General features: G+C 40.3%; 2 protein-coding genes across 6 annotated transcripts in view; one reads left to right on the forward strand and one right to left on the reverse strand.

Annotated features, from left to right (window-relative positions):
- Znf385d (zinc finger protein 385D) overlaps window positions 1–16,257 on the forward strand; it is a 938,498-nt gene that overhangs the window by 744,152 nt on the left and 178,089 nt on the right. The window lies entirely within an intron of this gene.
- On the reverse strand, window positions 7,174–8,218 carry LOC114697405 (protein lin-28 homolog B). Of its 2 annotated transcripts, XM_028875662.1 has the most exons (2): window positions 7,613–8,218; window positions 7,174–7,540 (listed from the first exon to the last, which is right to left on the reverse strand). In XM_028875662.1, exons 1-2 carry the CDS (start codon window positions 7,987–7,989, stop codon window positions 7,174–7,176), a joined length of 744 nt encoding a protein of 247 aa, XP_028731495.1. In that variant the 5' UTR covers window positions 7,990–8,218. The 2 variants fall into 2 exon arrangements, with proteins under 2 accessions (XP_028731495.1, XP_028731494.1); XM_028875661.1 differs by having other exon boundaries at window positions 7,174–8,218.

Here is a 16,257-nt window from a genome sequence, read left to right on the forward strand (position 1 = left end):
CTATGACAACCTGAAGGGGCACACTGTCAGGGTGCCTTCGTAACCCTTACCATGTGTCTTTTCCTTTCCGATTTCAGTGGACTTCCCTCTGCCTCAGCATCTTCTAACTTTGGCTCTTCTTCACAAGACCCACTGGGCCCCTGGGATCACTTTGCTGATACAGACAAGGAGGCAGAGGCATCCAGGAGATCCTAAGGAACAGGGGGCAGGGGTGGAGTATGCTTCTCCTCCAAGACCCTAAGCTTGGTAGCTTCAGTGCAGACACCTCTGTGACATCAGTCTGATAACACTCCCCATTGCCTGGCTCCTTCCCTCGTCTTTCTCTGCTTCCTCTTCCCTTCCTCCCCTAAACTGAGCTTTTCATGGAAAATCAATTTGTTCAGTGTAATCTTTGTTTAGAATGTGCTTCTGGAAGCCAGATCTAGGAGAGAATTGTTTTAAATTAAAAGCACACAGACTTCACTGTTAGCTGACTCTACTCTGTTCCTATCACCATGTCCTTTCAGGCAAAGAAAGCTCAGAGAGCCAGACACCGGCGGTGGCACACGCCTTTAAACCCAGCACTCAGGAGGCAAAGCCAGGCGAATCTCTGTGAGTTCAAGGCCAGCCTGGTCTACAGAGTGAAATCCAGGACAGGCACCAAAACTACACAGAGAAACCCTGTCTCGAAAAACCAAAGGAAAAAAAAAAGGGAGCTCAGAGAACCAGAGCAAACATGAATAACTGAATGTCTTTGTGGCTCAGGTGTGCAGCACTGCACAGGGAAAGGGGTGGCTGTCATTGCGAAAAGAACAATTTTGTGCATTGTGCTAATGATCCTGCCCCATCCTGTAGAAGGCTCCTTAGCTATGGCTGTTTCTTAAGATTTACAGTGCTCTGTGTCATCAGGGCCAGAGAAAGCTACTTGTCTGCTGTCTCCATGCAGGCTCAAAGATCTATTTCAAGTCCAGCCTGTTGAATATTCAACTCTACTTCTGAGAGCAGATCTCAACAATGAGGACCAGCTAGTGTGTTCTTCACACCAACAGGAAGCTGTCAGGAAAACTAAGTGCGGCCCTTGCCCAAGCTCTGACACTTTCTCCTTTTAAAGACTTCCCGTCTTTCTCCTGGTTTCTAGAACTACCAGTACTTTCGGTTCTCTCATTTCATGGCCAATTATTTTAGACAGTCTTTTTCCAAATTCTCATAGTAATTTTAAAGAGATCTTTGCAAGTGTGCAAAATGCATTGTATATAAATGTGCCTGTGTGCACACAGGTATGCTTATGCTTAGAAGTGGGTAGAGTTGTACTTAGAACCATTTACTAAACATAGTGAAAGCAACACATACCAAAGACTCCACATCATTGCATATACTTTCCTTATACTTCTCTTATTCAGCTACCCCAGTGGAGGAAAGATGTTTGTTACAGAACTTGTTTTGAAAGAATGGAGACATTTACATTTCAGAAGTAATTGGATGCTTGGGTTCAGAGTTGAGTCTGAGTTAAGATGATATGTGAGTTTTAAGAATGAAAGACAAGACTTGTCTTAGAAGTGAGCTGATATGATAGAAGCCAGAAACATTTTAAAGAACAGTTAATGGAGCTAGAAAGGGCAGAAGAGTCCCTCACTACTAATGCGCCCATTCTTTCTTTAAGACAGTTACCTAGAGTCTCCTTGCCAAAGAGAGTGAATTGAATTGAGTAAGACTGATTGGGAGTGGCTAGAAAACAAAGGACAACCCAGAAATGCCTTGCAGTAGCAGGGGAAGGGCACTAGCCTGGGGGCACACTGAGGTCACTCAAGAATCTTCCATGGTGCCATGTTACAGAAGGTCAGAGCCTGGCTCTGAGGGCTCTTAGGGCAGGAAATAGAGCACACGGAGAAAAGGGCCTGCCTGAGAAAGCCACCTTTCCTTTGATTTAGATAAATGTGTGGCTTTATGTTCCAGAATGCTTTTCCCTGGTGGAAGTTTTGTGCTTTGATTGACAGAATCTAACTGCTTTTGGCTCCGGAGAAAAATGGAATAGGTTCTATTCTCCAAGTTACCAGTTGCTGGATTTTGAATCTTAAAATAGAAGTCACCAGTTCATTCACATCTAAGAGATTTGATTGGAGAAGTGTTAGCTAACAAAAGCTTTTCTACAGGTATATTCTTTTAATTTTACTTTTACAAAGAGCGAAAAATTACACATAATTCAATCATCATTTTTTTTGCTATGCAGACGAGATTATTGAGCAAGGCATTCTCTGAGAAAATATAAATATGTTAAAAAGACAAACTAGAAGAGAATAATACAATGCCCATTGATTCACTGCCAACTGAAACCATTGTTAACTTGTTTTCTTGGGGTTTATTTATAATTTTAAAACATGTATTTTTTTTTAATATGAACACTGAATCACATTAAATAAAAGGTCACTGGATTTGAGTATAAATGATGTAGTGGAGAGTAGTATCATTTACAGTGTGAACAGAATCGTGTAAGGAAAGTTATAGAAAGATAGTCAAAGTAGAAGTCAGGCAGATGAGCTGGCTCAGCTGGTAAAGGTGCTTGCTGCCAACCCTGACAATCTGAGTTTGATCGCCAGGAGTCTCAAGGTGGAAGGAGAGAACTGACTCCTCCTAGTGATTCTCTGACCTTTATACGCTTAGCACACACATTCAGACACACAAAAACCAAATAAACAAATGAGTAAACCCAATAAAAATGTTGTTAAATAGAGTAGAAACCAGTAAGATGTCTACATAGTAGTTTTATTTGCTTACATAAATCAAGAAAACTGTTAGGAATTTCAAGTGGTAATTACAACAACATGTTATATGCCAGAAACTATAATAATTAACCTTTTGCTAAATCTTACTGGATCTTTGATAATCTTTTTTTTTTTTTTTTTTTTTTTTTTTAAATGCCAACATTGTATCTTTTATTTTCTATCATGTAACTTTAAACCTCAAGACATCGATAGCTAACAGAGTAAGACATTCAGCATGAAAAGACAGTACTATGCTCAAGTCTGCAGATCAGTCCATCGAGGTGACGGAATGCAGTGTGCCATTCTAATATCAACTCCTCTTTTGTTCTTTGTAATGACAGTTCAAGTGTATTTTAAAAATGTTTCACTTGTAAACAACATGAATCAAAATGGACAATGAGGCAATCAACTACAAGATAATTTTAAAATACTAGATAAAACACTGTATTAAAGACATATAGAAATCAGGGTTCACTTTGGTCTTTATATGGCTAGAGTTGTTAACACCACAAAACCACACACACACTAATTAAAGCCAGCTTGGTGGTAGGTGCCTGTGGCTGATAAACAGTGACTGACGAGGTAGTCCACATCATCCTTTTCAAGCTGGGAACTGACAGGGGGTAAGCCACAGGTATATTAAATATTGGAATACTTTCTTACAGTACAGTGCGTTGCTCCAAGCATAAAGATCCACAATGAGCCATAGGTCACCCTATCACACTAATGAACAACTAGGTCACAACTCACACAGGCACATCTTGAAGAGGCTGTTGACAGTATGTAAGACAGAACTGGATGCTTTCAACAAGTTGTTCTTTTTCTAAAACAAATAAATCTCATTAAGACATCTAGAAAAGTAAAGTCGGCACAGCTGCACTTGCACATAGTTTCCTGGATTTTATACCAAAGGTGAAACTACATATATATTTTAAGATAAACATTTCTTAGAGAGAAGAGATAAATTAATTTAAATTAACTTTAAGACTTAATGAGATTTCCCCACATCCTGGCTAATTCATCTTACAGTGAATGTTACAAAGTCTATTAACACTTGGGGGCTTCTATTCACACACTACATACAACCAGTGGCAACTCAGGCCTGCACTGGTGCAAAATAAATCTGAGCCAGAGTACAAAAATAATTGGCAATAAAAACATCCTATATTTGGGAGGTGGACTGATGCTAATAATGTGATGTCTTTATCTTTTCCTTTAGATTGCACACTAAAATTTCCACGTTATAAGCAGATAAAAATCTTCCTAAATCTTTCATTTGTAAAAATACATCCAAAGAATAGAAATGCAAGTATAAAAATGTCTCCACTATGGCCTGCTGTGTAGAGAATGAATAGTTCACAGGCTAAAAGGCTGGTAGTGCACCATTTTCAGGAATTACATTTGTGTTGACATGGGGGGGGGGTCAGAAGGTGGCTCAATTCATAGACCATCGGTGCACTGTTAGGAACCCCTGAAAAAACGGTGTTCCACAGACCCTTCCCTCCTGGCTGGCAGGGGCCCTGCACCCCATGTTCCCTCCATGGCAGCTGGTGCTGGTTAGTTATGTGCCTGGGGATGGAATGCTGCAGTGTGCTTTACCTTCAAGACAGCAGATACCAGTGGAGGGGTAGGAGTCTTCATTCGCTTGTCAGCAAAATACAATACCACGTTTGCTTCTGTTAGCCCTCCTGCCCCCACCTCTGGGCAACAGAGCTATTGTCAAGATTATCTCTGTGTGGTTTTGCTTGGGATAAAGAGTGCCTGTATTTCCTTAAACTCAATACATGATAACTCTAAGGAAATGCTTGGAGACTTTGCTATCTAACATGAGAAGTCCTATTATTCACAGGCATTTCCCAGAAACATGCAGTTGTAAATGCCTATCTATGCTACAGATTAAAAGTGTCTGTACCAGAGAATTACCGGCAGCCTCTAAGGCTGCAGCAGCATCAAGGTGTGCTATGTAGGGGCTAGGAGGTAGCCATGTGCTGTAAACAGAATGTTTCACTCAAGTGAATGAGCAAAGTGCTCACATCAGTGGATTCACATCTGCAAGGAGTGGGAGTTTTGCTTTACAAGGCTCTTCACGTGAAATGAAAACAGGAGGACCAACATCTGATATTCAGAATTATGATCAATGTCAAACTCAGAGGTAGTTACCAACAAGTACATGTACATACATAAAGACCTAATTTATTTGGCTTGTTTTGAGTAAGCAGGACTATAGACTAGTCTGTAAAGAAACAATAAAAACATTATATTGTATGTTCCCTGAGCAAAATTCTTTGTCCTGAGCATGTAATAATGACAATATTTTCATATTAAAAAATAAACCCCAACTTTTAATCATAAGATAGGTTTGGTATGTGCTCTTAGTAATTCCATCTGGTCAGATGCTGAAAAATGTCAACTGCACCCATAAGGTCCATAGTTCAAGTGTTTCAGAATTTTCTACTTTCATTTTTAAAAATGATCTCAGCTCTGATTTTTATATGTAAACAGAATGTCCAATTTTCAAGTCCATAGTTTCCTATTTTTATAGTCAAGGAACTTTGGTTTGAACTTTCAAAGTGACCTATCATATTTTGCTTGTACAAGTGTTACTTTGTTCATTATACTTGGGTGACACTTTGATTTGTCTACATAATTGAAATCCTCACGTAAGGCAAGGCAGTACTTCTCTATGGCTACATCACATTCAATATCGTCAACAGTAAGCTCTGCATTACAGCACAATGATACGTCAATAAAACACTACGGAAATTCTCATAAATACTGTCAAAAGAGTCAAGCTAACCTGGAAAGGACTGGCATACAGGAGGAAGAAATTCCTCAGTAGAATGCATCTCATTTGAGTCATGATGCTTTCTTGTTTGATTATCTGAGCTTATACCAACAGGCCCATATAAAATTATATTTATTGCCAAAATTATTCACTGTAATTCCTTGGTACCTTCTTGGAGATGTTTCAAAAGTTTGCTCATCACATTTAGAACTAGGCTAACTCCATTTTTTTTAAACATGATGGAAAACAGACCTATACTACGATCAGTCCCTAGCCAATCTGTTAGCAAACTGAGACTTCATCTGACAAGATTACTAGTAGCCCTGAATGCTCATCCTGAATCCATAACTTAGGTTACTTCATCCTCTATACTCAAGGTAACTGCCATCAGTGTTATCACATAGAGCATTCCCAGCCACATGGCAGGGAGGGATTTGGTGACTGCTCCCGGCTCGTCATGCTAGCGGCCGGCCACCAGACACTGTTCTTTTCAGTATCAGTCCTGGGCTGTATCTGCTGGGCAGTGTGAGCATCTACTTACTTTTCACTCTAAGCCCCACTATTTTATTCACTTCTATGGTGCTATTGTTTGTTTTATAAACAGGTCTGAGGACTCTATGGGGGGAATAAAAACAGTCACCAAAATATACCCAAATATTTAGTTTCCTCTAAGGCTTCAGTAGTAAGGAAGGAGACCTTCCCGTTCTAAGTGATAGTTCAGAAGCTGCTTAGTCAAGAGAGGCTTCTGTTGCCATGGTCCCTTAAACAACTCGGAGACATGTAAAAGAGCTGGTACCAGAACACCACTGAAAAGGATCAGACCATGATATTTATACATTACCTTCCCGTTCATTTTTCTTAATAGGCATGTAAATTACAATCAAAACAAAAAACAGTGAAATATCAGCCCAGAAACTTCACATTCGTTGTCTTTTCTGGAGTTGTTACGTAGCTAAAAATGAAAAGCTTACGGCAGTCAGAGGCATTAAAGTTAGGTTACCACCTTCAAACAGGAGAAGGCAGAAAACAGCAATAGCAAAACACTCCATCAGCACCAGGACACAATGATGAATCCAGACTCTGGAGGCACCAAGTATCCCCAAAACCTTTAGTACCATTTGACTGGCAGTCTGAGATCTGAAACATGCTTTGGTTCACATGAAAGGTAACAGTCAGGAGGTTATTTTTAGGTAATATAAAAGAAGTGGTATTTAGGAAAAATTCCAAGGGTTAATTCTGAAACCACCTCAAATGCTTCACATGGACTTTCAATGCTTGGAGATGCTCATTATCTGAGGGAGAGTATGTGCTTATATCTCCATACATACATGTATAAAGACAGGCACATACATATATGTATGTATGTGTATATGTATATATGTATATGCCTGCGTTCCTATGTGAAACCCTCACACACACATACAGCCTCAAGTTTGCCCTCTCACTTACACACATACTGTATGTAGTATCTCAGTTCTATAAAACATGACACCCTGCTTCAATGTCATTTGCTTAGGAGTGATTTGTCTGATTAAAAAATCCACAGTTCCTCAACAGTAGTTAAATGACGTCGGCTGCTCTCTGGAATACTATTCCCTGTGCTTGCGTGAGGTAGACTTCCCAACCGGGTGAAGAAAACGCTGACAAGTGCTAAGTTTTCTTCCGTTTCTGAATCGAAGGACCCTTTTTGTTTTGCTCTTCTGGTGCTGCAAAGGCCTTCACAGAAGAAACTTCTTGGGGTGACCTGTCTGGCGGCTCTGCCGTCTCTGACCTCGCCTCCTGAGGAAAGGGTGATGTGCAGCCACGCCCCCCTCCCCCTTCCCTCGGTGAAGCAGAGGTGCATGGCTGGCACTCCGCCTCCTGTCTCCCCTGAGAACTGGGGGGCAGCTGGGCGACGATTCTGTGTGGGCAGTTGGCCACCATGTGCATGATGCTCTGACAGTAATGGCACTTCTTTGGCTGCGGAGGTAGACTACATTCTTTAGCATGATGGTCAAGGCCACCACAGTTGTAGCATCTTGGAATCATCCTGGACTCTTCTTCTCTCACAGTCCACATCTGATCCATCAGTAAATCCTGTCGTCTCCACCTGTCTCCTTTTGGTTTTCTCTTCTGCAGGGCCTTCCCTTTGGGTCTTCTTTCGCTTCCTAAGCAGGGGCTCCCACCTGGTCCTGTTACCCGTATTGACTCAAGGCCTTTGGGGGATTTTTTAAATGTAAATTCCACTGGCTCTCCTTCTTTTAAGCTTCTAAATCCTTCCATGAATAGTTTGCTTTGGTGTACAAATACATCCACTGGGATATCCAAGGGGTTTCCCTCTCGGTTTATCATGGAGATGAATCCGAATCCCATGCGCACATTGAACCACTTACAGTGGCCAGTTCCGTGCAGAACCTGGGATTCCTCCTCGGCCAGCTCAGGCAGCTTTTCTGGCTCTTCACCTTTGCTTGCCCCGCCTTCGGCCATGTTGCCCCACCGGCCCTCAGCTTCAAACTCGAGAGATGAAAACTTTCCCTTTGGACCGGAGTGATCTTCAGCATCCGTCTAACATCTTGATTTTGTGCGATCACAAATTTAGTTCGCATGGTCTAATGTGCTTTCCTTCTTTTGATTTTTTTTCTCTTCTCTCTCCAGTTTCTGGCCCCCTGAGCACACGTGACTTTGTCAATTACATGCTTTCTTGCTACTAATTTCACCTCGGATCCTTAAGGGGCTGGGGCTGATGAAACCTGGTTGAATGACCTCATCGTCTTCTGAAGTACCTCCGCGGCCTCATGGTCGCGCCGCCCCGGAGCCTGTCACTTCCTGAGGGAGCCCGGCCGCGAGGGCCCGCACATGGCGAGCCGCAGGGCGCGCGGGGTCCGCCCCACCCCCGGGGGGACGAAGGCGGGGTGTGTGAGTGTGTGTGTGGGGGTGTGCCGGGCGGCGTGGGCCCTGGGCGGCCGGAGCCGAGCCCTGCGTCCCGCGGAGGCTCGCACACACACACCTGCCCCTCTTTGATAATCTTATTGGATCCCTATAACATATCTATGGGTTACATCCTGTTATCTCATTTATAAATAATCAGATTTAAAGGGATTAGCTACTTTACCAGTCACGATTAGTAACTGGAGTTGACATTTGGAACAGTATCAGGCTGTAGCAGCAACTGATAAAAATAAACAATAACAATCAAAAGAGATGAAAATCCCCACACCTGTCTGATATATGGTGGAAACTTCTAATAAGCAATGTGGTGGAAGAATAATGGAGCAGTTAACAATCAAGGGCATTGCTTTCTGGAAGGGACATTAAGAAGGAACTAGAAATACAAGAGAAGCTCTGAAAGAACTTCCAGACAGAGAGAAAAGGGTGAAATGGAATGAGCAAAGGATTTAGGCTCCTGAAGGCAGGCAGCTCCTGATAAATCAAGGAATGGATGCGACTATAGTATTGATCAGCAGCATTAAAGCCGTCGTGTGCATTCTTTATATGAAGATAATGTAGAAGGCAGTTTGGACTTTCCAGAAGTTGATTTAAATTTAATATAGCTGGCTTACAAAGCTACTAATTATCATGGTATTTAATTTGGTAATCAATACATTAAAGAAAACTCTTCATAAAAATGATTTTAGAAATGTGTTTTCTCAGAAATGCTAATAACTCTTCAGTAATTTTTTTCTCACCCAAAAAGGATTAATAGAAGAATGAATTGTATGGCATTTCTTTTTTCTTAGGTAAGAAAATACAAACACTGTAAAATACCTTTGTTTACTGAGGCAAAGTGTTACTAGCAGGAGAAGTAAAGAGATTCTCAGCCTAAGTGATTTAAAGCAGATAAAGAGGAACCTCTTGGAATATTTGTTCAGACATGTTTTCTGACTTTCCATGTCTAGTGTATGTTATTAAGTTGCAGTAAGACTAAGCACTTTCCTATGTATTAAGGCTGGGCAAGACAACCCCATATGAGTAGTAGGGTCCCAAAAGCCAGTAAAAGAGTCAGAGACAGCCCCTGCTCCCACTGTTAGGAGTCCCAAAGAGGACCAAGCTACACACTATACCATTTATGGAGTGTGCTTAGGTCAGTCCCATTCAGGCTCCTTGGTTGTCAATTCAGTCTCTATGAGCCCCTATGAGTCCAGATTAGTTGATTGTGTGGGTTTTTCTTGTGGTGTCCTTGACCCTTCTGGTTCCTACAATCCTTTCTCTCCTTCTTCAGCAGGATTCCCTGAGCTCTGCCTAATGTTTGGCTGTGGGTCTCTGCTTCTGTTTCTATCAGTTGCTGGATGGGAGCCTCTCTGACGACAATTGGACTAGACACCAAAATATGAATATAGCAAAAATATCATTAGGCATGATTACATTGACAATTTGTTTCTTCCAGTCATGTTTGGTTCTATCCTAGATATCTGTGTCGTTCAGCTTGGTGCTCCAGGCAGTGTCAGGGGTGGGCTTACTCTCCTGGCATGGGTTTTAGGCTAAATTAGTCATTGGTTGGCCACTCCCTCAATCTTTAGGCCACCCTTAACTCAGTACATCCCAGAAGGAGAAATTATTGTCGGTCAAAAATTATATGGCTGGGTTGGTGTCCCACAACCCTTCACTTGAAGTATTGCCTGATCACAGGAGATGGCCAGTTCAGAATACATATCTGCTATTGCTAGGAGTCTTAGCTGGTGTCATTCTGGTAGATCTCTGGTAGATTCCCTTGTGCCAGGATTTTACCTGACCCTGAAATGCCCCTTTCCTGTAGTCTCATTCTATCCTCTCCCCATCTGCCCCACCAACCTGATTGTTCATGTTCCCATCATCACCCACCCACAATCCACTCTCAAAATCTCTTCTATTCCTGCTTCCCAGAGAAATCCAGATGTGTCCTCTTGAACTCTCCTTGTTACCTAATCTCTCTGGGTCTATGGATGATAGCATAGTTGTCCTTTATTTTAGACCTAATATTCATTTATGAGTGAGTACATACCATGTGTCTTTTGGGTTTTGGGTTACCTCACTCAGGATAATTTTTTTTTCTAGTTCCAGCCATTTGCCTATAAATTTCATGATATCATTGTTGTTTTAACCATTGTGTAAATGAACCATATTTTCTTTATCTTTTCCTTGGTTAATAGACATCTAGGTTGTTTCCAGTTTCTGGCTATTACAAATAAAGCTGCTATGAACATAGGTGAGTAAGTATCTTTGTGGTATGATTGAGCGTCCTTTGAGTATATGCCCAAGAATGGTATAGCTGGGTCTTGAGGTAGATTGATTCCAAGGTTTCTGAGAAAACACCATATTGATTTTCAAAAGGCTGTACAAGTTTGTGCTCCTACCAGCAATGGAGAAACATTCCCCTTGCTCCACATCCTGACCAGCATGAGCTATTGCTTGTGTTTTTGATCTTAGCCATTCTGACAGGTATATGATGGAATCTCAGAGTCATTTTGATTTGCATTTCCCCTGATGGCTAAAGGTGTTGAACTTTTCTTTAAGTGCTTCTTGGCCATTTGAGATTCCTTTGTTGAGAATTCTGTTTAGATCTGTACCCCATTTTGTAATTGGGTTATTTGATTTGTTGAAGTCTAGTTGCTTGAGTTCTTTATATATTTTGGAAACAAGCCCTCTGTCAAATGTGGGGTTGGTGAAGACCTTTTTCCATTATGTAGGCTGCTGTTTTGTCCTATTGAAGATGTTTTTTTTTGCTTTACAGATTTTTTTTTTTTTTTTAGTTTCATGAGGTCCCATTCTCCTGAGCCAATGTTTTCAATGCAATTTTCTATTTTCTGTCAGGTTCACTGAATCTTGATTTATGTCAAGGTTTTTGATCCACTTGGACTTGAGTTTTATGCAGGGTAATAGACATATTTGAATTCTTGAAGACTTTTTCTTTTTTTCCATAGTATATATTTGGCTTCTTTGTGGAAGATCAGGTGTCCTCGTGTGTCTAGATTTATATCTGGGTCTTTGATTCAACTCCATTGGTCTATCGGTCTGTTTTTATACCAATACTATGCAGTTTTTTTTTTATTATCTTAGCTCTGAGTAGAGCTTAAAATCAGGGATGGTGATATCCTCAGATGTTCTTTTATTGTAAAGGATCCTTATAGATATTCTGGTTTTTTTTTTTTTTTCCATATGAAGTTGAGTACTGTTCTTTCAAAGTCTGTAAAGAATTGTGTTGGGATTTTGGTAGGGATTGCATTGAATTTGTAGTTTGTTTTTGGTGAAATGGCCATTTTTAGTATATTAATTCTACTGATCCATGAACATGAGAGATTTTTTTTTAATCTTCTGATTTCTTCTCAATTTCTTTCTTCAAAGACTTTAAGTTCTTGTTATACAGGTCTTTCACTTGCTTGGTTAGAGTTACCCCAAGATCTTTTATATTAATTGAGGTTATTGTAAAGAGTGTTTGTTACTTGATTTCTTCCTCAGGCTTTATCATTTATATAGAGGAGGGCTACTGATTTTGTTATTTGTTTTTTTGAGTTAACCTTTTATACAGCCACTTGACTAAAGGTGTTTATCAGCTATAGGAGTTCCCTGGTAAAAATCTTTGGAATCACTTATTTATACTATCATAACATCTGCCAAAAGTGACACTTTGACTTCTTCCTTTCTGATTTGTAACCCCTTTATCTCCTTTAGTTGTCATAATGGCTCTAGCTAGAACTTCAAGTACTAGATTGAATATGTACGGAGAGAGTGGACAATCTTTCTTGTTTCTGATTTTAGTGGAATTGCTTTGAGCTTCTTTCCATTTAATTTGTTGTTGGAAATCGGCTTCCTGTATATTGCTTTTATTATGTTTATGTACGTCCCTTGCATCCCTTTTCTCACCAAGACTTTTATAATGAAGTGGTGTTGAATTTTGTAAAAGGCTATTTCAGCATCTAATGAGATGATCATGTGGTTTTTCCCTTTTAGTTTGTGACCGAGTATGTGGTCAATTTTGAAGAAGGTTCCATGAGATGCTGAGAAGAAGGTATATTCTTTTGTGTTTGGGTGAAATATTCTGTAGATATCTGTTATGTCCATTTGAGTCATAACATCTGTTAGTTCTGTTATTTCTCTATTTAATTTCCATCTGGATGACCTGTCCATTGGTGAGAGTCAGGAGTTGAAAGTTCCCAGTATTAATGTGTGGGGTCTGAAGTGTGGTTTAATCTTTAGTAGTGTTTCTTTTATAAATATAGATACCCTTACATTTGGGGCATAAATGTTCAGAATTGTAACATCTTGGTGGGTTTTTCCTTTGATGAGTATGAGATGCCCCTCTCCATCTCTTTTGAGTAATTTTGATGTGAATTCTTCTTTGTTAGATATTAGCATAGCTATACTGGCTTGTTTGTTAGGTACATTTTCTTGGAAAATCTTCTTCCAACCCTTTATTCTGAGATAATGTCTATCTCTGATGTTGAGATGTATTTCTTGTGTGCAGCAGGATGGATCCTGTTTTCATATTCATTCTGTTAGCCTTTGTCTTTATATTGGTGGTATGAATACACTGATATTACTGGGTATTAATGGCCATCCATTACTAATTCCTGTTTTTTTTTTTTTTTTTTTTTTTTTTTTTTTTTTTTTTTTTTTGTGGGAGAGATGGGGGCATTCCCTTCTTTGGGTTTTGCTGGTGTGAAAGTATCTATTACTTGTGTTTTTGTGGGTATAGTTAACTTCATGGGGTTGGAGTTTTCCTTCTAGTACCTTCTGTAGGACTAGATTTGTGGATAGATATTGTTTAAATTTAACTTTGTCATTAAATATCTTGTTTCCACCTTCTTTTGTGTTTGAAAGTTTTGCTGGGTATAGTAGTCTATGCTGGCATCCATGGTCTCTTACAGTCTGCCCTTCTGGCTTTTAGAGTCTCCAGAAGTAGGTATAATTCTGATAGGTGTGCCTTTATATGTTACTTGGCCTTTTTATTTTGTAGCTTTTAATATTCTTTCTTTCTTCTTTATGTTTAGAGTTGTGTGTAGTAGGAATTTTAAAAGTTCTTATTAATAAAACCAAACCCGAGACGAGTTATTGGGGTCCATGCTGGTAGATCAGAGAGACAGAACAAGCCACAGCTATCTCACCTCGCCGGATCCTCAGCTGGTCTTGTCTCCTCAGACTGGAGGCCTCTGAGTCCTCATCCAGAATGGGTCTCAGCTGAATTACTGCTCAAAAGCCAGAATGCTTAACCAGCCAAAATCCTCTAGTTTCTGGTCCTCACGCCTTATATATCTTTTTGCTTTCTACCACCACTCCCTGGGATTAAAGGCTGGCTTTCTGGGATTAAAGGCGTGTCACCATGCTTGGCTATTTCCAATGTGGCCTTGAACTCACAGAGATCCAGAGGGATTTCTATCTCTGGAATGCTAGGATTAAAGGTGTGAGTGCCACCATTTTCTAGCCTTTGTATCTAGTGGCTGTCTGTTCTCTGACCCCAGATAAATTTATTAGAGTACACAATATTTTGGGGAACACAATACCACCACAGTTGTGGTTATTATGTGGTAAGAGGACTTTTTTTTCCTAGTCCAGTCTGTGATGTTCTGTAAGATTCTTGTACCTTTATCGGCATGTCCTTCTTTAGGTTTGGAATACTTTCTTCTATGATTTCGTTGAATATATTTTATTGGCCTAGCTTGGATTCTTCTCCTTCTTCTGTTATTATTTTTAGGTTTGGTCATTTCATAGTGTCCCAAATTTCCTGGATGTTTTGTGTCATGGATTTTTTTGATTTAACATTTTCTTTGATGAATGAATCTATTTCCTCTATCATATCATTAACACCTGAGATTCTCTCTTCCACCTCTTGTATTCTGCTGGTGATATTTGCATCTGTAGTTCCTGTTCACTTACCCAGATTTTCTATTTCTCCAATTCCCTCAGTTTGTGCTTTCTTCATTGCTTCTGTTTTCATTTTCAGGTCTTAAACTGTTTCCTTAGCCCATTTGTTTGCTTTTTTCTTGACTTTTTGCCATACTTTAAGGGAGTCACTGATTTCCTCATTTTTTTTTTTGTCTTTCCCCAATTTCTTTAAGGGACTTTTTTTTCTTTAAGGATCTCTATCATCTTTATAAAGTTATTTTTAAGGTCATTTTCTTGTGTTTCAGCTGTGTTGGATTGCTGTCTTAGGATAGTTGGGTTCTGGTGACGACATATTACCCTTTCTGTTATTGCTTGTGTTCTTATGCTGGTGTTTAGGCATCTGGATTTGGGATGATCATAGGTTTAGGTGTTTATTCCTGTGCTTGTCTTTGTTGGATGGGTGTTTTGATCCTTGGTTTCTATTTCCTTTCTGGTCTTATGGCCTAAGTGGCCAAGCATTTTGGTGACTAGTGAGTCTTTAGGTCCAGTAGGGTATCTCTGCTCGGGTTTTTTTGGGGCCTGCAAAATCTCTGGGGTTTTGGGTACCTACATAGCCTCTGGGGTTCTGTGTACCTTATTGGCCTCTGGGGCTCCCAGTTAAGCATTTCCTCCAATGTAGCTGAAGTTTTCTGCCATAGCTCGGGTCCCTAGATCCAACCTGGCCTCTGTTAAAACTGAAGTCATCTTCTGAAGTTGTAGACCCGGATATGGAGCCCAGGGTAGGCATGACAGTCTGGGGTTTTGGGGCTAACTTAAAGGAGTTTAGTGGGCAGTTGTTGGTGTCTTACCTGGGGTGCCTAGGACCACTCTGGCCTCAGTAAAGCTGGGATGTGGGCCCTAGTATGGAACCCAGGGGAGGGGATGCAGTCGGAGTTGTTGGACATACTTTAAGGAGTGTTGGTGGGTGATGGGTGGCATCTTACCTGGGTTCCCTGGATCCAGCCTTGTCTCCAATAAAGCAGAAGATTTCTTGAAAGTTGTAGTCCAGAATTGGAGTACAGGGCGGGAGGGGTGGGGGGAGAGTATGCAGTCTGGGGTTGTTGGGCTGGGTTAAAGGGGTTTAGTGGGCAGTGGATGATGTCTTACCCAGAGTCCTTAGATCTGGCCTGGCCTCCAGTAAAATCATCTGAAGTTGTAGGCCAGCATATGGAGCCCAGGGGAGGGGGTGAATTCTCCCATAAAATCTTTTTAGCATTGGCCATCCTACTTCCAAAAAGCAAATGTCACCATTGTCAGCCTCATCACTTTTAAGGAATTCCTGGGATTGGAGACAATTTAATTCATTGTCCCTTATGAAATTCAGTCTTCATGACAATTTGCCTGGCACTATTTTTAATTTCCCTATACATAACTTTTCCTGATATACCACTATGTAATGATACTTCACTGAACATGAGTTAGTTGTGCTCTCTTACCTACTAACATTACTGGGGCATCATCAATAACTAAACCAGGCACACTGACAATGGGCACAGAAAATCATTTGAACATCTTTTTAATGCTTTGGATAAACCTCTTGATTTCGTTGTGTCTTTTAATGGTCACAAAGTAGCCAATTTTTCAGTAACCTCATATTTGTCCTCAATATCTCTAGGAAAAATCGAAAGCTCAGCCATGTTTTTGCCATCAGTGCTGTCACCCATCACCAAACCTTGAAATTTAAAGGTAGTGTCTCTATTTCCCAAACTTCTTTCCATACAACTTCTGCTTTCTCCTATTTCCCTGGCTATATTCTGGTGAGATAAATAGTTTTAGAAATACTAAAAATATTTAGAAAAAATACTTTCATAAATATCCGTGTTTCAAGACACATTATAACTACCACCTTCTTCAAAACTATTTACAAACTCACCATTAGCAAACGGTTTGAATTTTCTCCATTAAATAGGTGGTTATATA

The sequence above is a fragment of the Peromyscus leucopus genome, chromosome 9, assembly GCF_004664715.2.
Source record: "Peromyscus leucopus breed LL Stock chromosome 9, UCI_PerLeu_2.1, whole genome shotgun sequence".
Lineage (NCBI taxonomy): Eukaryota > Metazoa > Chordata > Mammalia > Rodentia > Cricetidae > Peromyscus > Peromyscus leucopus.